Source organism: Barbus barbus (assembly GCF_936440315.1).
Source record: "Barbus barbus genome assembly, chromosome: 19".
Lineage (NCBI taxonomy): Eukaryota > Metazoa > Chordata > Actinopteri > Cypriniformes > Cyprinidae > Barbus > Barbus barbus.
This window is the reverse complement of record NC_136747.1, coordinates 4,242,080-4,265,274: the sequence shown is the minus strand read 5'-3', so window position 1 is coordinate 4,265,274 and position 23,195 is coordinate 4,242,080. Positions and strand designations below refer to the sequence as shown.

At 35.7% G+C, this 23,195-nt stretch overlaps 2 protein-coding genes across 3 annotated transcripts; one reads left to right on the top strand and one right to left on the bottom strand.

Annotated features, from left to right (window-relative positions):
• The first annotated feature begins 1,476 nt into the window (after positions 1-1,476).
• On the top strand, positions 1,477-3,547 carry LOC306885338 (C-type mannose receptor 2-like). The gene is made up of 3 exons (XM_079441792.1): positions 1,477-1,827; positions 2,435-2,779; positions 2,945-3,547. Exons 1-3 carry the CDS (start codon positions 1,524-1,526, stop codon positions 3,304-3,306), a joined length of 1,011 nt encoding a protein of 336 aa, XP_079297918.1. The 5' UTR covers positions 1,477-1,523; the 3' UTR covers positions 3,307-3,547.
• An 11,794-nt stretch (positions 3,548-15,341) lies between these two features.
• Positions 15,342-22,286, bottom strand: LOC306885326 (tripartite motif-containing protein 16-like). Of its 2 annotated transcripts, none has more exons than XM_079441777.1 (6): positions 21,625-22,286; positions 21,089-21,184; positions 20,731-20,964; positions 19,504-19,651; positions 19,320-19,367; positions 15,342-18,217 (listed from the first exon to the last, which is right to left on the bottom strand). In XM_079441777.1, exons 1-6 carry the CDS (start codon positions 22,198-22,200, stop codon positions 17,697-17,699), a joined length of 1,623 nt encoding a protein of 540 aa, XP_079297903.1. In that variant the 5' UTR covers positions 22,201-22,286; the 3' UTR covers positions 15,342-17,696. The 2 variants fall into 2 exon arrangements, with proteins under 2 accessions (XP_079297903.1, XP_079297904.1); XM_079441778.1 differs by having other exon boundaries at positions 20,731-20,952; positions 21,625-22,251.
• Positions 22,287-23,195: the final 909 nt, after the last annotated feature.

The following is a 23,195-nucleotide window of genomic DNA, read 5'->3' as shown; positions in this document are numbered from 1 at the left end:
TCTGTGATGAACATATGATCAGAAAATACTGCCAGACTGCCTTTAGTGAATCGTTTCAAAGAGTGTTTTCTAAATTATTTTTCATTTTTAAAAGAAAAAAAAAATCACAAAGTTTCAAACTATATTGAGAAATGTCCAATATTTTGGCAACACTAATGCAAAACAATTGTGAACCAGATATAAATAAATGTCCTGTCTTGCTCACTTTCCTGCGAACAGCCGCACATTAATCGTGGGACTAATGAAATTCAATAATAACAGCAATCACATTTAACACATTTAAAAACCTGACAGATTAATCACAAGATGTAGGCAAAACCTTTGTGTTTTTATCTCATATTTGACATATTTTACTGTGAGACACAGACATCTTTGAAGGTGATGGTGAATAGTGCTGAAGGTGAAACCTGTGCAAATAAAACATATGGAAAATAGAGAATACATAGAAAATATAGCAATTTCCATCACATTCTCCCCCTTCTCTGATCACATCAGTTGAGTTGTATTCATAACATGCCATCGCTCTCATAGAGCAAGAAAGCTTTGAGCTGTGAGACACAGACATCTCTAACACATGTAGCAAGCTCAGCGGAAGTTAAATCTTCTACTCAAAATATATTTTATATCTTTCAGAATCATCATCCATTGAATTTTCATCATATTTAGACTGTAGGACCATGTCTTTGTTGGATACATATCTGGATAATCATCATTATCTTTCACTGTAACCGATTTATGTCATTTGATCAGTAGTTTCAGTGTTGTTTCATAACTACTGGCCAAATTCAAAAACGAAACTAAAATTAAAACATCTTTGAGAGCAGTGGCCCCTGGTGTTTCGGGGGCCGTACGCAGCTTGTGTATTCTGCTCAAAGGGAGGATCGGCTCTGTGTATTTTCATTAGTGTATTTGTGTATCTACAGCTGAATGTTTTATAATCAATAGAGAACAAACCTATAGAAGTGATGTTGATATTTACTTTTTTTTTTTAAATGCATTACCAGAAAAAAATGCAGTGCTACAATCTTCTGAGAGTTGTGATGATAGAAATACAATTTTGTACAGACGCTCAGTCCACTCTCTAGCGTACTCAAATGAACACACTTCCAAAGAATTACAGCAATAATGAACAGCATAGAGAAAAGATGTGGACACACATGCAAATTAGGAAGAAAGGAGCATTTACATTTTTAGACAGAAATAAACAAATGATGTATTGTGCTGAAGAAGGGATGAGTGCAGATATAATAATCAGATAGTATCAAGCTGCAGAGAGAAACATCTGACTCAGGACAGAAAATAGTGTAATACTGTATATAGGGATTTTTACATTTTGCTTGAATCTATATTTTCCTTCTTTAGAAATGGACCAAACTCTACATTTCATTCTTCTTCTCATTGGTTAGTGTGTTTATGGTTTATGGTTTCATTAGGATTGACCCTGTTATGATCAAACCCTCTCTTTCACAGCTCTCTTCTCCGTATCTGAATGTGTTCAGCGTCAGTATCACTTTATAAATGAGATGAAGACCTGGCCTGAAGCTCAGAGATACTGCAGAGAGAATTACACAGATCTGGCTACCGCTGACAACATGAACGACGTGAACGAGCTGAAGAAGAGTGAGAAAGATGGTGGTGTTCAGCATGTCTGGATTGGGCTGCAGAAGACGGGTCGTGATGAATGGCAGTGGTCTTCAGGTGAACCTGCGCTCTATCTGAACTGGGCTTCTGGACAACCCGAAGGCAAAGATGATTGTGCAATGATGTTGAATGGAAAATGGGAGGATTTGCCATGTAGTGATAATCGTCATTTCATCTGCAACAACAGTGAGTGCAGCTATTTAACATTACAACCATTCATTGATAGATTTTCCATTTACTAAATTTGATAATAAGCACTATTTTTAATTTGATATTGTATATAGAAAAGACTGGATATTTATCATACTTTCAATGTTCATAGACAATATTTTCTAGAAAAAAAAATGTCTAGTCCATGTAGGAATGAAAGTGCATTAAAAACTATTAAACACTGTGTGCGACTATAATGGTTTAAAATGACAAATATACAGTCCAGTAAAATGTTTCTGTGGACTAGTTAATTAACATTTAGCTGCAGTGTAACATCTTCCTCTGTTTGACGTTTCTTTCGTCTGGTTCTTTGTGTCTGAATCACGTATTCCTGAGAGGAAATATAATGCACAAATACACAGCACTTCAAAATCATCATGATGTTCACTAATGTTAAATCATTAAAATGATCCTGAAGATATGGTGAATATTCAAAATATCAGCAGCTTTAGAAAGAAAAGGTTTTGAATGACATGTTTCTGATGTCTCCACCACTGTTCCTGTTCACATTTAATCCATAAAGCAGCATAAGAATAATGAACAAACCGATTCATATATGTGTTTCCATTTGTTTTTCTTACAGCGAACACAGGACTCGTTTTTGTCAATCAGATGAAGAATTGGAGAGATGCTCAGATATACTGCAGACAGACTCACACTGATCTGGTCAGTGTAAGAAACGAGAATGAGAATCAACAGGTTCAGAATATCATTAGTGATAATCATTCATCTGGATCACATGTCTGGATCGGTCTGTTCAGAGACTCATGGCAGTGGTCAGATCAGAGTAACTCCTCATTCACATACTGGAAGTCTGCTGAACCAAATGGTAGAAGTGATGAGAAGTGTACAGTGACAGAACCAAACTCTCAGGGAGAATGGTTAGACATGACTTGCACCAAGACATATCCTTTTGTGTGTCATGAAGGTGAGCAGATCCTCACAAAACACACACAATTCATCATCACCTCCAGTTATCTTCAAGTTTACGCTACATATCTGACATGATCAATTCCACAGTGTTTGTTCTGCATGTTTTGTTTTGTGGACCATTCTCTCTCTAGTTTCTGCTTGTGCTTTGTTTGGTTTCCAGATAAACTGATTGTGATCAGAGAGAATCTGACGTGGTCTGAAGCTCTGAGATACTGCAGACAGAAACATGTGGATCTGGTCTCGGTTCATTCAGAAGAGATTCAGCATGAGGTGATGAACGTGGTTAAACGGGCGTCTACTGCGGCGATGTGGTTGGGTTTACGTCACTCCTGCACTGTGGGCATCTGGTTCTGGGTGAGTGGAGAGACGGTGTGCTATCAGAACTGGGCTCCAGGGAACGGCACATCAGAGGAAGACTGTGAACACACAGTGAGATCTGGAGCAGTTCAGTCTGCAGGAGATCAGCGCTGGATCAGCCGTCCTGAAACTGATGAACTCAACTTCATCTGCAGCAGATATTAAGCGTGAATGGATGCACTTTCATGTAAGATCGTGTTCACTTTATCTTCATTTCCAAGTATCACTTGATTTGGAAATTATAATATATAATCATTTCAACATCAGTAGGCAGTTGTACCTGATGGTTGTGATGGCTGCTTGCGAAACACTACACTGCAAAGCTTCAAAACTTTTGCAAACCATATGTTTTGAACCAGTTATTAGAAGCACATCTCAAATTGTCAAAGTCCCGTGATTTCAGTAAACAAAGTTTCAATACATTGTATTTGTTTCAAAATGGATACAGTTTCAGTGGCTTTCCGCTTTGAGAATATGAACCAGTGTCTATATGATTTTTACCTGATTTCGGATCAGATTTAAAACTTTGTAGACATTTTTAATGACACTGTATAATCACTGCCTAATGGTTAAAAAAGTAGAAATTTGTTTACTTCAAGCTGTGAATTGTGCTAATTGTTCTTCGGAGGGTGTATTCTCCTTCAGATGGATGATTTTTTGTTGATTCATCAGTGATTCCTGTGACTTATTTTTTCAACAGTTTAAGAGCGTTTTTGGACAGAATTGCTGTTAATGCATCATGTTTTTCTTTTACGAACTCGTTCAACTTGTCATTTACTACGTTACTTACATGCTATTCTTTCTTTGTGTGGTTTACTTCAACATGACTAATTCTGTGAGGGGTCAAAAGGCACCACATATGTAGTTAAACTGTTTTTATCATGACATAATTAATGTAACTGAAGAATGCTGTATGTATATTGTATTTTAAGGACCTCTGCATGTGTTTTTGTGCTACTTCTCTCTCTCTCTTACATTAAGTTTGTTGTAATAATCATGTCTTTATATTAGAAATGACATCACAGGTGACGAATGGATACTTTCAAAGACAATGGTGTGTTGTACTTCTGTGAATGCTGATGATTTATATTGAAATGTCAATATTGTATTTAACATAATTAGCTAACCATATATTCGAGTTTTTCTCAATCGATTTGACCCATTTCTCCAAACTGAGGTCACTGTTCTCAAAACACTGATCTGAACACTTTGTAATTGTCCTAAACAGAGTTTCCATTCATTTCATACAAATCATGCAAATCATTTTCTCAAAACAATGTGCACAAAACTCTCAAATGTTTTCTCAATAGTTAATACAACCAAGTTTTTCTAAAAATAAAATGACATGAATAGACATCAAAAAGGCAAAAACAATGTGATTTTTTTAGGTTTCAGGATTTTTTTCTTCTAAACTTTGTTTAAGGATGATTCTCAACTATAAAATATATAAAATTATTTGATATACCATTTTGTTTTATGCAATATGTGTGTAAAAATGTCCATAAACTGGTTTTCCCATTAAACACAGTGTATCTATACTGTATCTAATTTGCATATTAATGGGTAGCTGTTGGGACAGCATGTTGAAAAAAGAATTGTCATAACGGGAGTAATAATTGGCCAGATTTTCATAATAATATCTAATATTTCATAACAAAATAGATATACAATTTATTTTCCTATTCAATTGTTATGCCTCCCAAAATGCATAATAAACATGATTTTAGTCCAGGTGTCCTCTACAGTGGACATGTATGAAATGAAGTCATATCTGAATTTGAAAACCCATAACATTTTCCTGAGATGTTGCTTTATGACCAATAATTTGAAAAGTATTCAGTTTTAAATGACAATTACAAAATATAATCATATTTCCATAAGGATGTAAAATTTGTCACTAAATTAAATTTAGCCATCTTTAAAGATCTATGAGAGGCAGTGGTCCTGGTGAAACATCATTTAGTATCTCTATAAAGCCCTGAATGTGCTCTGTACAGGACATCCAGACTTACAACCGTGACATGTGAGGTCTCAGAGAAATTCACTGAAATAGAAAGTCCACTACAGAGGCACAAACTCCAGAGCTGGGTCTCAGGAGGATATGTGACTGAGCTCTGGACTTGATCTCTGTGAGTAACATTGCATCTCCACTCTCTGTTGTCTTCTTCATTCAGGAGCAGGGCTTGAAAACGGTTCCTGCGTTCCTCTGTATTAGTACCGGTCCGAAATCGGTTCGAGTAGAAAGAATAAACAGTAAGGTTAATACTGTTATTTTTAAAATTGTCTTTGCCTGTAATAATAATAAAAATAATAATAATAAAGTACAGTGTTTTCTTTACACAAAAAGAAAGAAAAAAAAATACAGAAAGAGATGGTATCTTAACCCGGTGCGCTTCACAGCCAATACAGCATCATCTTTTCTAGATTTTTACATTTTATTAGGCTATTATTCAGAAATGATGAAGGCTAAAATGCTGGTAAATCAAAAATGTTTCCAAACATTATAAACACAGTTATTAGTTTCTCTCCACAACAAATCCTCTAAACTTAAGGATAGCCAAGGCTATAAAAACGTCATTCCAAAAACAAATTAAAGGTGAAACTGATGCCTACCTCTGTCACTCGGCACGGATCCAAATGCTTCCATATTCTCGACGCATAGCCTATTAAAATATTATTTATTGGCTTTTACTTTCATCGACGTAAAACATCATCCTTAACATCCGCTATATATCACGCTGAACGCAACAGATTGGACAACGGAGCTCTGTAACTTTTTACACGTTTCTAACTGTATTTTATTTTGATAATGAACTGGCTGCAATGTCGCAAAAATACGTGTCTTTGTGCGCGCGAGGTGCCGGCGCGATATGGTTGATTATACAGATACAAGACATCATTCAAAACTGTCAAGCTATTGCAAAACTAATAAAACTGTAAAGGTTTAGCAAAATAAAGAAAACTACTTTCTGCGTCTCCTTTTCCTTTCCGAGAACTTTGAAATGCGTCAAAATGAACCGTATAGGCCTTTTTTTGTTTCTTTTGTCAATCTGTCAATGATTTACGTGAAATATATTTAGTGTATAGAATATTCTTTTTTATGTAATATAGTTTTGTGTTTTCTCCGTTCAAAGAAGCGATGTTGAATGCATTTACTGCTGTCGGATAAACTCTAACGCCGGTGTTCTGATGATTTGTGCTACCCTGTCAGATTTTGCTACCTCCCATTAAAACAGATGGTAGCAGAATTCATTGCCATTGCGACTAGAGTTCACAGCTGAGCGCGAGCGGGCATTTCACTCGCTGGATGCGTCAGCATCACATCTGCATAGTCTGTACTACTTGAATTCCTGATTGGTTGACAGCAAATTTCAAATATTAAATAGAACGATAAAATAGCGTTATTAACCGGTTAATGGCCATTTCAAATGTTCGATTCTGTTCGGAACTATAACATTTGATTTCGTTTCTGTTTCCGGTACTGTTCCAGTCAAAATTTAGTTCGTTTCCGGTTTTCGTTTTCGTTCCTTGAACCGGTTCAGAGCCCTGTTCGGGAGTGTTGTAGTCAGAGTGATGATACAGTGATCTGATGAGAATATATCTGATATCTGGAGTCTGATATCTTTTAACACCAGCCTGATTCACCCAGAACAGCTCAATTCCCTCAGAACAGATCCAATCATCACAAGAGACTTCAGCAAGAGAATACAACTGACAGAAGAGAGTCACAGAGCGGCCTGCACTGATCTCAGTCTGTGAGGATGAGGATGATGAAGAGACTGAAACACAAAATAACACACACATCACACACTCTACAATCATCATCAGAGTTTAAATGAAGAACTTGCCCTTTTTACATTGACTACATAATCATAAACGTACCATGAAGAACATGCAGATATAAACACGAGCATCAGTTCTGTGTTGTTTTTGTTGTCCTTTCAGACCCATCCATTGTTGGCAGATGTAAGACCCACAATCTTCTTTTGTGATGTTCTTGATGTTCAGAGAGCAGTCATACATTCAGTGGCAGCTGATGAAATACTTGTAGGTGGGGCTGTGGCACAGCAAACAATTTCAAAATAACAATTCTTCACAATAAATCAAAGCAATATGATCTATTGCAATGCAGACAAAGTTAACGAACATCTGGTTACCTGTTTATTCATGAAATCATCTCCGATCAGTTATTTTACCAGTTTCAGTTAAATTTGGGATACTTCCATGACTGATACAAATCTGAGGATAACCATGTACAAGAAAATCAATGTGGTGAAAAAAACCTGCATGTTTTTTTTTACTTATTTGTACAGGAATTTTGCTCTTCTCTCCTTCTGATTGACAAACTTCTCAACTACTTTCTTATTGAACTCAGGAATGTCTTTGACCAGTTTCTTCTCAATAGAAAGCATTGCCAGAGCATTAAGGCGATCCTGGGTCATTGTATTTCTTTCATTGTAAGTAGAAAAGCACCTCTCTGACTCTGCTGTTGTCATAGGCGTGGAGATTATGATCTTGAGAAGACTGACAGTCTCTGTGAAAGTACTTTGAAGATTGTTCTCAATGAGAAACTGGTACAGAGGAACTGCACCACTGCCAACCCTAAACTCAGGCTTCTCATAGATGAGGGACAGTTCTGTTTTGAGCTTGGCCTTGTTCAGCACGGGGTATGCCTCCACGGTTGTTTCAAGTGCTGATTCAGGAAACGTCACACTGTGTTGTGGAAACAAATCTCCGTGCAGCAATGTTGCACTAACAAGGTGCTGGGTGAAGGAGAACCGCTCCTTGGAATGAATCAGGATGGTATCACATACCTGTAAAACATTATCAAAGTGACTCTGAGTGAACACAACATGCACATTATATTATTACTAATGTTTAAACTCCAGTATTCCTCATTGCACTTTACTTCTCCTGATCTTGAACTTGCTATTGGTTTCCTAAACAAAACAAGGTCTACAGTAGCATTTCAATAAATAAACCACCTATTTTCTGCTACACTCTAAAAAATGCTGGGTTGTTTTTTCAACCCAAACGCTGGGTTGAGGCCGCTGGGTAGGACGTTGGGTTGTTTTAACCCAGTTTTGGATTGAAAATTGGTCTTGAACATAACCCAGCAGCGCTGGGTTGGGAACGCGGACGTGAAAGAGAGCACGCACGTCACGTTAACGTCGGACGACACCAGCGCGAGAAGCCGCCATTTTCTCCGCCTGAAAGAAGCGAGAAGCGAGTGAAAGACGTTATTAGTGGTGGAAATTTTAATTCTTTCCAGAGACTCGTTCATTTTTCGTTCGTTCACCAAAATGATTCGTTCAGATTCGTTCACTAACTCGTTCAGTGACCATTTTTCCATATTACACAAATACGTCAGCAAAATAAAAACCGATTTGGCTTCATTAAAAAGTGTGCCCTTCTCATTAAATGAATAAAATAAGTCTAAATAAGTGATCAAAGTCATTACTCTTTTTATCTTTTAAATTACACTCTTTTCGGATGACCAATGCACAAGTGTTTTTTTATTTGTTTGCATACTAGGCTAGTTAACATTTAATTGTTTAGGCAGAGATTTACACGTTCAAATCTGAGATTATGTTAAACGAGGAGTTATTCTGTATGTAAAATATGAATATAAACAAGCGTGCACAGTACGGATACCTGTGCTTTGCATCCGCTTTCTGCTGATTGATGAACTAGATTGACAGAATGGCCGACCTACCCGGTCAACGAACTGGGTATAGCTACCAGTTCGTTCAATTCGTTCACGAACGGGAGATCTCTCTCTCGTTCAGACTCAAAACAGAGCCATCTCGGTCAATGATGCTATTATATTCGTTCGTTCGATCCAACCAATTACATGCCCCTTCTAAACCTGAGCTGAAATGCTATTTGCTGACGTGAGTCACGTGACGCAAATGAGATGGGATGACGTGACGCAAATAATCAATACTGCCATATTTTTTTATGTTTCACAGGCTGTATCCGAAATCGCCCCCTATACCCTCAAATAGTGCACTATTTGAGGGGACAGCCATTTTAAGTGGTGTTCGAAACCTTAGTGGATGTTCTCGAGTGCACTCATTCAATCCCACAATGCACCGCAAAAACGAGTGACGTACACAAGCGATGTACACTCAACGGCTAGAGAATCCCCAGAATGCACTGCGAGAGTCGCGCGCCGAATGAATTCCCGCGTCTCACCAGAAGATGGCGCCCGCAGCTGAATCATCCATTCATTGATTTTAGAAGCGCTCGTCCACGGCGGAATACAGTGGAATACAACAAAGGTACACAATTAATTGTAAATTGACTATTAGGGTTTATACATAATTTCCGTGACAGAGTTCTAGATAAATCCTTCAATCTTACTATTGGAGCTGCCTGTATCAAATGATTATTTAACAGGAAGCAAACTATGCAAAAGCGGCAGTCCTTCCGGTGCACTTAGTGTCCGAATTCACTCACTTCGTTTTCATTCACTCCTTCAAGTGAACTATATGAGTGGACTAATGTAGGGAATAGTGAATGAGGGTATAGGGGGCGATTTCGGATACAGCCACAGTTTTTAAACAAACAAAAGTGCATGACAAGACTAACATAATGAAATATTTTTTTATTTAAAAGTATGTAACTGTTCAAACATAAAACAACAATAATATAAATAAATAAAACAAAATGATAAATAAAAAAAAATAAAACAATAATATAAAAAAATAAAACAAAGAACCAGTTGTTCGAACGACGAACGTAATAATGAGACGAGATGTATGTATGTAACAGTTCATTTGACTTTCAAACTCAAAGCAACTCAATGAAGGGCGTATTCGTTCACTAGATTCAACAAATCACATGCTCCGTCCTCGTATCATACTCGAAGGCTATTGGCTCGAGGTTTAGTCATTCTTTGACAGATGAAACGGTCCAGAGCTACGCATGCGCGCAATAGCGGCGCGCTGCGGTGGAGGGAGGAATTTCAGTGAACGAGAAATATGAGTCAATGGATTACGTGAACGAGAATGATTCGTTCACCTAAAAGATTCGTTCAAAAAGAACGATTCGTTCACGAACGTAACATCACTAGACGTTATGGTAAGTAAAGATTAAAAATGTAAAGTCATAATTCATAGTTTGTGTCCAGGAGCATTTTGAGGTTTCATGGAAGGCGGAAATAGTCCGAAAAGAGCTTATATTGAAAAATACGCGGCTGCGGTTTTCGCCTCAGAAACGGTCTTAACGGCCTTTTTTTTACTGAACGGAAGAGATACTTTTAATATAACGTCCGTGAGTGTCTTATGTCATATTTACATAAGATTTTACATTATCTGCACCTTTCGATGTGTTAATAGACTGTTATTAACACATTTACATGTTAATTCGTTTTCTTATTTTTCGCGGTTAAACTGAATGTAGTTTCCTAAAGGAAACGGCGTTATGTAATAAAGACTATCTTAATTATTTTGAGGCTGATGAAGTGATAATTGTTATAAGTAATGTTTTTCATGTAATATTTCAGACTAGTTGAGCTTGTGTGTTAATGCCCGCGTCGGGAGTTAACGACACCGAGGCCTGCTCGTGTGAGGACGCCATATTCTCAGCTTCTTCAGAAGAGAGGGAAAGATAACTTCACAATCCTATGTTATCAACATTTTTGTTTTTGTTTTTTTAAACTAAGAGTAAAATAATGTTTGTTTGTTTTTTTGTAGATGTTGAAAGCCAGAGACATAGGAGAGCATCATTCTTTTGAGATTGATGTAAGTTATTTTTTAGAAAATAAATGTTTCTGTTGTCTCCTGCCTGTTTATTTCACATTTGGATGCAACAACAGTGTGTTTACGTGTTCATATTTTATGTAAACATTGATGTCTGTGTTTTTCATTGCAGAACTCAAACCAACTTTGGAGATGTCTGATTTGGAGAGTCGTCATTCTTGGTCTTCCTTTCTTAAAGGAATAGTTCACACAAAAAATAATTTACTTGCCCTCATGTCATTCCAAACCTATAAGACTGTCTGTCTTTACAACACAAATGAATATATTTTAAATTTTCTCATAATTTTTGTTAATCCATTGAGAGTCTAGATAATCTGTATTTTCAAGATTCATAAATAGTTATTGTTGAAGTAATCCATTCCAATATTTATATATAAATAAACCTTAAATTATATGATAGCGAATGTCTGTTCAGAAGAAAATATTGGTCTCCCAGACTTGCAATGGAGGACAAAGCTTAAGAGAATATTAAATATATTTATTTGTGTTCCAAAAATTAGCAGAGTTTGTATGTGTCTGGAACAACATGGGGGAGAGTAAATTATGACCATTTTCATTTTTTGGTGAACTAACCCTTTAAAGAGCAGCCCTCCACGTACATGGAAGATTGTGAGGTATGTGAATGTCATGTCTGTTTTAATGTTTCAGTAAATAAGTAGCTTTCTGAAAGCAATATATTTAAACAATATTACATGCCCTCACACTAGTGCTGCCACTATAGCATTCGAGAGCGCTGTGGTAGACAGACATTAAACAACCACACAAAGCAGATTAAATTATAAAACAGACTATTTACCTATCCTTGCAGATGTGGATGCACTTCTATCTGAAAATGGATAGTTTAATTAAATGTTTTCTTTTTTCAAATGTTTTTCTCTTTTTAGGCCACTGATGGAGAACAGGCGGTGACTGGGATGAATGCTGGTCAAAGAGGAGAATGACATTTCCCCCAAACTGATGCAACAGTGGTATTAAAGGAGGACGCTGCCCTGGATGTTGTAAAAGATGTCACATGCTGTGCTGATGGGGCTTCTTCATGACTACATCAGTTATGCTAAAGAGATCATGAAAATTGACAGTGACGCATGATCTGAATTCATGGACTATGAAACAAACAATTTGAAAATGTTAAATGTGGTGTTTAGTAAAAGTGGAGTTTACACTCTGTCATTTATACACATGCTCCCATTCTTTCACACACATGCATCTGTTGAATGTTATAATATCAGTGTTAATGTTGTGGTTTATTTGTGTAATGTTGTACCAGAATAGTTTGTAAAGGACTTAACTATTAACTAATTGTACAATTATTGTATAATAGTGTTTTTGTATATTTTTATGTAATATATAAAATTTACCAAAAAAGTCCAATTTGATCAGAAGTTATATTCAACAAATGTTCAATGCTTCATTTATAAACTCTGTAGCTGTTAATGCCATACTTTTCTGCATTTCTTCTTACATGCATGTTACTTTTTGACTGTTTTCTCTTGTTTTTAATAAATATTTACCTTTTGAAAGTCATTCTTTGTGTGATTTTAAAATGAACAAGATTTGTAGGTTTAATTTGGGATAATTTTAGCCTAGCAATGTAGTAATTTTAAGCCATAAAAAAGCAACCCAGCATGCTGGGTTAAACATAATAACCCAACTTGCTGGGTTAAAATAACCCAGCGCTGGGTTGCCAAATAACCCAAATTGGGTTGTTTTTAACCCAGCAGTTTTTAGAGTGTACATGTAAGGATATTATGTACTCAATTATTTTCCCATTTGTATGGATGACAGAAACGTCATCATGCTACTTGTGACTGATCAGCACTTTTTTGGTACTGTACATGCCATGGCCCATCTGTTTTATAACTGTGATCTATATGTTTTATATACTGAGGCCAGCTACATAGCTTTCTTAGATTAGTCTTAAAAGTTAGCGATGCAATTCTTTTCTACCAGTACTGAGCCTGCTTTCAGTTCTTACCTTTATCAGTTTAATGTGAGGGGTATACGAGAACAGATTAAGAGGAAAGCTGTTTTTTGGTTTTGTAAATCTTTCAAGGCAGATTTTTATTTTTTATAAGAAACACATGCTTTAGCCTCAGATTTTAATTTCTGGAAAAATCAGTGGGGAGACAATATATGGATGTCTTATGGAAACAGTAAATCAGCGGGTGTTGCTATATTAAAGAGCTCCTTTCAGGGGAAAAGCCTAAAAAATGTAGTTCATGACTCAGGAAGATTTTAGTTGTTGAATTTATGGAGGATATTTTTATTTTAGGTAATATATATGGCCATAATAACAGCCAAAGAAACACACTTCTTTTTGCTGAATTTGAAGAAAAAATAAATGCCTTGTTAAATTATTTTATTAATGCTAAACTTATATTTGGGGGCGACTGGAACTGCATAAATGATCCTATTAAAGACTGTCATCCTCAAAGATCCTTAAGAGGCACTTATGGAGAATTTAATCATCTCTGTTTGCACTTAAACTGTTGTGATGTGTGGAGACTAAAAAATCCAGTTCACTTGGAACAACAAAGATTTATCTAAGAGATCCAGGATTGATTTTTGGCTTATTTCCAGTGAATTATTAGATGTGTGGAAGAAACAAAAATAGAACCCTCGGTTTTTTAATATGGCAATTAAAAGGGCAAAAGAATTATCCAAGGAAAAAAGAATGAGGCAAGACAGAGTACTTAAGGAAATTATTCTTATTTATGAAACGGATGAGCAAACACAAGCTGATATTAATATGTTAATTGAATTACAATCTGAATTGGATAATATCTATCAAACTTTGGCACGGGGGGCCTTCATTCGTTCTAGACGGAAATGGATAGAACATGGTGAAAGGAATACCAAATATTTTCATAATTTAGACAAAATAAATATTAGTGTTAATAATATATATAAACTTAAAATTAATGAGCAGATATCCGAAGATCCTCAAACAATTTCTGATTTTGTGGAAGATTTCTATAAAAAATTATATTCTGAACAAAGTAGCCATATTTCAAATTTTCTTTCTCATATTAAAAATGTTGCACAAGGTATTGACGAAACTCAGAAAGAAGTTTGTGATCGAGATATATCCTTAGAAGAATTAAAAAAGAATATTAGTAAGTTAAAAGACAATAAATCCCCGGGGAATGATGGCTTAACAGGTGAATTTTATAAAGTATTCCAAGATCTCTGAAGTTTTGTTATTGGTTTTTAAGGAAGCTATAGAAGCCCGTAAGCTCCCCCCATCTATGTGTCGAGGCCTAATTACATTGTTACCTAAACCTAATAAGGATTGTTTGCTTCTTGACAATTGGAGGCCTATAACATTAATTAATAATGATACAAAATTGTTGTCCCACATTTTTGCTCAAAGAATAAAGTTATGTTTAGATACAATCATAGATGATAGTCAGTCAGGCTTTATGCAAGGACGACATATTAGCAATAATATTAGATTAATCTTAGATTTAATTGATTATAAGGATTATATAAATGATGACAGCTACATTTTATTTATAGATATATATAAAGCCTTTGATACTGTAAAACATAATTTTAGCATAAACAAGCCTCACTATTTAAATAAAAATAATTGATGTCATTTGTATAATCAAGGAGGTCTGAATGTGATTGATTTTGTTACATCTAATACAATTTTCAAGTTGAACTGGATTAAACATTATATTAAACATAAAGATGAGATATGGTATATAATTCCAAATCTTATCTTTGAAAAAGTTGGTGGCATAGAGTTTCTTTTGAGTGTGATTTTGAGGGCAACAAACTCCCCTTTAAGTTCTCATTTTCATAGACAGACTCTTTTATATTGGATTCTTATATACAAACATAACTTTTCTCCTCATAGGCAGATCATTTGGAATAATAAATATATTAAATATAAGAACAAATCAATTTTCTATACTAATTGGGTTAAAAATGATATTTTAATGGTCTCACAGTTGATAAATGATGAAGGATATTTACTTACATATACTGCATTTCTTGAGAAATGTGATATTCCAATACCTCCACGTGAATATTGTTTTGTAATCGATGCAATTCCAGCAGGATTTCTACGGCTTTTAAAGGGCTTCAGTGAATCTAAACCATCAACATTTAAAAAAGAGTCTTATTAAACGCTATTGATATCAAAGATAGATATTAAGATGTAATAATACATTTTTTAGATGTTTGATTCATTGCCCTGCAACATTTCGAAGTAAGTACTTCTGGAATAATCACTTTGAAAATATCAACTGGAAATTGATTTGGACTTATAACAACAAATTCTGTGTCACAAATAACGTTAATGAAGTTTACTTTACAATTATACACATAATTTATCCAACTAACCATTTTCTCAAGAGATATAGAGCTGATCTTTCTGAATGTTGTGTTTTTTGACTGTTTTGCATCTTTTTTTTTAATGTATGTATGTTCAATTTTTCTGGATTGATGTTGAATATGTATTTACTAGGTTGAGTGGATCTACAATTAATATAAGAAAAAGAGATATTTTATTTTGATAAAGATATGGATAAGAGTCACATCTTTATGTTAAATCTTCTAATATTATTAGGTAGGTTTTATATACACAAATGTAAATGGTCAGAAAGGAAGCCCAATATCTCCCACTTCAAAGTTGATCTAAGGATTTATTTAGAAACTCTTCAAGGCCTTTCAAACCGGAAAGAAACCTGAACTATGAACATATTCAAAGAACTAAACTCCTCTTTTTTATTGTGATTATTGATGTATAGCCTCCTTATGTTTTGTTTTTGTTTTTTTGTTGTTGTTTTTTTCCAGGAAATATGAATACCATGTTTGTAACAGTTTATTATATTCTTGAATGTAAATTGTTCATTATATACAATGACAAAAAATGAGGCATTTAGTATATCTATGGTTGTTCCCTCCATAGACATATATATATATATATCTGGTGGCCCCAACATACACTCAAAAAAAAAAGTTGTTGAATGAACTTAAAAAAATTATGGTAAACTTTTCCACAAAATTTAATTACATTTTTCCAACAAAATCTAATTTGTTTGAAATTATTTGCTGTAATCTCGTTGTATAAACTTAAATTCCTTCAGTGAAAATTCAATGGCCAACTCAATACGATCACATGTAGTTTAAATGAAAGTGATACATTGATGAAGTTTAACTATAATCAGGTAGAGATCCTTACACACAAATAAATTATTGCTGAATTTATTTAATTTTCGGCATTATCCAACTTACTAGGCATAGCAAAACATTGTATTGGTACAGCTGTGGTATGCCCATAGTTACTAACAATTTAAACAACTTTACTTCAGGTAAGCATTGGCAGGTCCTCAATCCAAGCACATGCTCTACACTTTACCACAATGGTAACCCCCCAAAAACACTAACATACCAGAAACTCTTTTAAATACAAACATAAAAGAGCATTAAACATTAACAAGTCTCACAATGTTATCATCTTAATAAAAATGCCTGAAATAACATTTTATTTCAAGATTTACTCTCCTTATCCAGCCGTGCAAAGCATGATGGGAAGGGGAAATCCACTTCCTAGTTACAAAAGTAAAATAATTTATGTTCCTTCAAATTGAAAATATTGAGTTGAGTCAAAACGCAACTGTTTCAAGTCAGTTTAGCACAATGCAATTGTATAAATGGGAAACCTAACATAATTGTGTTAAATGAAAATATTTTTTTTAAATAAACTGAACAGTGTTGGAAAATAATTTTTTTGAGTGTATTATCACACTCCCACGAGTTAATATGTTGTGGCCAGGACAAAACTAGCCTAAGTGAACCGAACATATCCCCTCCCGGTCGCAGTGAAGCTTCGGTCGACTTTTCGGAGATCATCTACTCTTCCCTGTGGATGACCTCTGACCTACTTTCTGTACGATCTGAATTTCTGGCTTTGAATTTTAAATATTGAATTTAATGCTCCGAATTTCTTCTTCATCTTGAAAACTTGAAGCTGTATTTTTTAAAACTGGATATTTTCATTCAAAGAATTCAGAACAAAAAATCCGCTGTTTGAAAATACGTCTATTAAAAAACTGCTATAAAAAAATCAGTTGTTTAATTTCAAATGTTCATTATTCAAGTTTAAAAAATTCAAATCCAGAACTATGTTAAATGCCACATTATATTCAGTTTTGTTAAATTATAAGCTCCATACTTGATCAAGCGATTTATGAGTCAGTAAGAGTCTCTGGCCTTTGATCCGCTCTAGATGGCTTCATTCATTCATTCGTATGACATTTACTCAAATTTATATCTGATATCACGGTGCAATACTAAATCAAATATTCAGATGTATACAGTAGGCCTACTTGTCAAAACGAAGGTAATTTGATTTTTAAATGTTTTAATCAATAATACTCACCAAGGCTTTATTTATGAGCTAAAAACAAAACAGTAATATATGAATATATAAGTCATATAAATGTCAACCCAGATTCACATCAGTCAGTCATATGTAATTTCCACATGTATTCTTATTCCACCTTTACACTACAGTTAACAGATGCATCTGATTATTATGAATCTAATAATATCTGAAACTGATAAAATCATGCAAACATGTAATATGGATGTAAAATAAACTGCATATGTCAGTATACTGGACATTTAATATTTACTCAAAATTGTTACATTAAAATCTACAAAGTTTACACAATAAGTTGTTTTCTCAAATATTATAACAGTAAGACAAAAATATTCAGGTAAAACATGGCATAATAAAATCTTACTTTTCAGACAGTTTGAGAGATGAGGAAACTATATCAGTTTCACTGATGATTGACCACCAACATAAAACCCAGGATAGAGCGTCTGAGTGAATGTGGTCTGGACTGAGTGGATGAGGTTCATTGTGTCAGAGACGCTGTAGAAGGACAGAGTTCCTGCTCTGAGATCCACATACACTCCTATTCTCCTGCAGCTGGAGCCAACAGGGAGTTCAGTCTCTTTATTATTGTGACAGAATGAGAAACTGGAGGGAGAGCAGGACAATCTCCAGGACTGATCATTATATCCAAACAAACACTTATACACAGATCCCTTCCTGCTGATGCTCTTATATGACACTGATATATACACATTACTCCCACTCCACTCAATCTCCCAGTAACAGCGTCCACTCACACTCTCTCTACACAACACCTGACAAATACTATTAAATCTGTCTGGATGATCAGGATACGGCTGAGGTGTGTCAGTGTTAGTCACCACTCTGTTCTCTTCAGACAGACGGAGGCGTTCATGAGCAGTGTTTGGATCCAGAGTGAACTGATGGGAATCTGATGAAGATAAACACATAAAACTAACTGTAATCAGTGGTTGTTAAAGTTAAACTGTAAAAAACTCTTTGCTCAGACTGAAAAAGTGATTTTTTTGAAAATGGATTAATTTTATTTGGTTATGCTTTTCTTTTCTTGTACATGAACACAAATGCTCACACATTCACATGCAGGTCTACAATTCACACACAAGCACAGAAAGCTGCAGATATCTGGACAGAACAGACAAACAAGTCAAGCTGCATTTTCAGAAAAGTACTGGATTTGTTGTATTGTTGCTATGATGATCAGTCAGTATTAAAGTATGAATTAACTATTGGGCAGCACGGGGCACAAAGTAACACAGGGTCAGCCTCAGAAGTCACTCCCACGGAAACTTTTCTGGAAACACTTCAGGAATGTCGAAGACGTCATCTGACTGGTTGAATTAAACCGGATTTCCGGGAGACGCGAGTGTCGCGTTTATTTTCGGTCCGCCGGGAAACAAAGATGGCGTGGCGCCAAACTCGCTCAAGAAAGAAGAAAGCTGTCGTGTTTACAAATGAGACGACGAGCGCTTATCAGGGTCAACTAAACGCTGGATTTTCAAAAGTATGTGAAATATTTAAAGTTCGCGGCATAGAATCGTTTAAATACATCGAGAGTTTCACACACCGGTCTGTTATTGTGGCGACATTTCCACGCCCCGAAACGAAACGAACTGTGATTGGTTGTTTGACATGTCGGTCAAACGGCCTCATGGGCGGGGCTTGCCAATGAAGGTCTGGCGACGAGAGACTAGGGGCGCGTTCAGACTCACACCGGGGCCCGACGTTTTGCTCCGGTTTCCGGGTTGAACGACATGTTTCCTGGAAACGGTTGCTATTGTATTGTGGAGTGACACTTTCATAAACTTTTCTATGCTCCTCTGATTATATAATGGTAAATATTACAATATCATAGCACAACAACAGTGATCAGCAATAATGATAAGCCTAATACTCACAATAAAACTAAGAAGGTCATATAGATCATAACACAGTTTCGGAGGTAAGAAGAGTAAAAGTGTGCCAGTGTAGATGAAGTATCTCAGTGTGTGTTATTGTGTTTGTTAGTGACTTACATTGTAGGAAGTCCTCTCTGGTCCTGGGAACAATGTTACTGTGAGTGACTGAGAAAATAACAGATATAAACACAGAGAGAAAACCATGCCTGTATCCATTCCTCAGACATTTCTAACATTTTCATGATAATATTAGATGCTGTTTGTCTCATTACAGACAGCAGATGAATCTCTAATATTTTACCAGATATCTTTTTCATCTCCTCTTTGCAGAAATCCTCCAGTTTGTGTCTCAGCTGACGGACAGATTCTCTCACATCATCAAAAGAAGAGAGGAAACTGACAGAGATGTTTTCTGTAGATTCAGGAGGAGCTGAGAGAGACTGAAGACTCTACAGGAATAACAATCAATAAACCAGAAAAACATCTGATTATTAAAAAAAAGAAATTATAAAATAATAGTGAGTGCAAAGAAATAGTAAATAGAGTGAGAGACATTTCTGGTAAAAGTTCACAAGTCTCTTGTTCCAGCTTCCAAACATGACTGCCTAGAAAAACACCTGCTTTCTTTCAATTAATTCCTCAATAATGTAATGTTTAGCTGCCCACTTAAAACACTACATTAAATAATATGTGAATAAATATTTACTGTGTCATGACGCATCATTGAGAGAAGTTTAACCCTCTGGTCATCCTCACATTATTATTATTTTTTTATTTAATTGAAATGAATGTATTATATTTTAGTTAGATTTTTTAGTTTGTTTTGTTTTTAATATTTTGTATTTTCAGGTTAGGTTAAAGTTTATAAATTATATTTATGCAGTAATTATAATTAATTTATTACCTCTTAACCACTGTTTGAGCAAAGACCTGAAAACTACATTTCTATCTGAAACTAAAGACACTTGGCAGATTCTTTCAGAAGTAGAAACAAGTAAAATAGAAAAAAAACAAATCTATAGAAGTTTATTGTTATGCACAAAAATATTATTTTAAAATTTGATATGAATTTTTTTTATTTTTTGGTGTGTGTTCATGTAGCAAGAGCCAAAACCTTTACCAAGCTTCGTCCCATTCCAATAAAGTAAAATAATAAGAATAAACAAACAAAATATAAACATTATTGGACAAAATGATCTAAGAGTACCAGAGGGTTAAACATGCTTAAGACTATGATTTTAATGCTTAATTGGGCAAATAAAAGAGTCATATAATGCGTATTGGTCTCTATTATTAGCATGTTTCATCAGGTCACCTCACTGCTGCAGAGTACCTGACTGAAACCAGTTTTACAGTAAAAACAACATCACGAGACAATATTCCTGACTACATTCCCAGCAGCAGAATGATTCTTATTCAATCAGTGTGCTTCAGATAATAAATGTCAGTTAATTAAAGACTAAATTTAGTCGCTGTAACAGCAGATCTTGCTAAAGTCTACTCTGCTTTTTTTCTAGATCTCTGTTACCTGCAGGAAATGGATGTGATCGTCTGTGTGTGAAAGCTGCTCCAGCTCAGTGTTTCTCTTCTTCAGATCATCAATCTCCTGCTCCAGTCGCTCCATTTGTCCTTCAGCTCGACTCACTGCAGTCTTTTCCTGATCTCTGATCCGCTGTGTCACCTCAGAGCGGCTTCTCTCAATGGAGCGGATGAGCTCAGTAAAGATCCTCTCACTGTCCTCCACTGCTGTCTGTGCAGAGCGCTGTTAGACACACATCACAATCAGCTCTTACTGCTTCCTCACAGCCTGAGAGCCACAGCGGCTTCAGTGGGACTGAAAGAGGAGTCAAACTGAGTCTCAAACTTCTCTTCTTCTCCAAACTCACCTTATGAGACTCCACAGCCGCTCTCAGCTGCTCAAGATCTTTCTGTCTCTGCTGGATTCTCTGCTGGATTTCACTCTGTGTCTCCTTCAAGTGTTTCTGCAGGAGAAATATAAACAGCAAACCTGAGAAAAATTACATAACACTATCACAAAGGTATGATGTAAAATGTTCTTCTTTTACAGCATTTATAGAGAGTTTTGAGATTATTATTTGCATTTAGGTTAAACATGAAGTCCTCACACATGAAGGGTGTATATATGATTATTAATGTCTTCATTATTCTACAACTATAGCTTAATGTTAATCAGAAATGAACTGAAAGCAATTTGCACCAAAAAAGAAATTTGTGTTTAGTTAGAGTAGGGAAATTGAGCAATATGTGAAAGATGAGTAAAGTTCAACTCCTGCTCAAATGCACAGAGCTGTCGTGTAGTAACACCCAATGGGAGAGTAGATCACATGATGCACCCATGATACAGCTGGATACTGCAGTGAGGAGAAACACTTGAAGTGTCAGCATTCATTTCACTTCATACCTCTTTCTCTTTTCTCTCTGCTGCAGTTGATACAGTCTCATGGTTTTGATGTTCATCCATTGCACACAGCATGCAAACACATTGCTGGTCAGTACGACAGAAAACCTCCAGAATCTTATCATGTTGATGGCAGATCATCTGCTGCAGTCGTCCAGTGGCATCAGTCACTTTGTGTCTCTTTCCTGAGCGAAACTCCTCATGACGCTCAAAATGAGTTTGACAGTAAGACTCCAGACACACCAGACAGGACTTGACAGCTTTGTGTTTTCTTCCAGTACAGATGTCACACTCCACGTCTCCAGATCCAGCAGGAACAGCAGCTGTTAGTTTGGTCTTCTTCAGTTTCTCCACCACTTCAGCCAGCATGGTGTTTTTAGCTAAAGCAGGTCTTGGACTGAAGGTCTGTCTGCACTGAGGGCAGCTGTAGACTCTCTTCTGATCCTCTTGATCCCAGCAGTCTGTAATGCAGCTCATACAGTAACTGTGTCCACAGGGAATGGCCACTGGATCCTTCAGGAGATCCAGACACACTGGACACAAGAACTGCTCCACTGAAAAAACACCGGCTTCAGCCATTTCACCGTCTACAGCAAAACAGACACACAAACAACAGCTCAACAGCAGATCAGTTTCAGTTTCTTTTAACTGAGTTTCCTGGTTCTGTGTTTGAGAGACGTGTGCAAAACAAGTTTGTCTGTAAGTCTGTAAACTCTCATACTGAAATGTCCACTAGATGTCAGTCTCACACTGAAATGCAGAGTGCTATTTTTATAAGTTACCCTTACAAAAAAGAAGTTTATTTAAATATGCTATTAGTATACTTATATTAAAGTAAGAGGGTACACTTTAAGTCTACCTCATATTTGCTATTCAAACATATATTTAAAATGAAAGTTAAGTAATCTTTTGTCATACCAGCAAGTGTACAGACAAGCATAAGTATGGGCCTGTTATAATACCCACACTTGTGGTCTTGGCCACTTGAGAGTATCTGCACGTGACAGTAAGTAAGTGTCCCAGGTCTAAACAATTGTCAAAGCTCATGGCTATTAATGCACACTAAATCCACATTTCAGAACGGTATTTGAGACTTAAGTGTATCTCATCATACATGTTCAGGACTTACATGCACCTAAAACACAAGATGTTGAGAATAACTTTGCAGTGTAAGTTAATTCATTTAGATATCAATTAGATATCATAACTTGTATAAAATATAAAGTGTTGCACATTTTATTGATACTACAGTTGGGCAAAAAAGTATTTAGTCAGCCACCAATTGTGCAAGTTCTCCCACTTAAAAAGATGAGAGAGGCCTGTAATTTTCATCATAGGTACACTTCAACTATGAGAGACAGAATGGGGGGAAAGAATCCAGGAAATCACATTGTAGGATTTTTAAAGAATTTGCAAATTATGGTGGAAAATACTGTAAGTATTTGGTCAATAACAAAAGTTAATCTCAGTACTTTGTTATATACCCTTTGTTGGCAATGACAGAGGTCAAACGTTTTCTGTAAGTCTTCACAAGGTTTTCACACACTGTTGCTGGTAGTTTGGCCCATTCCTTC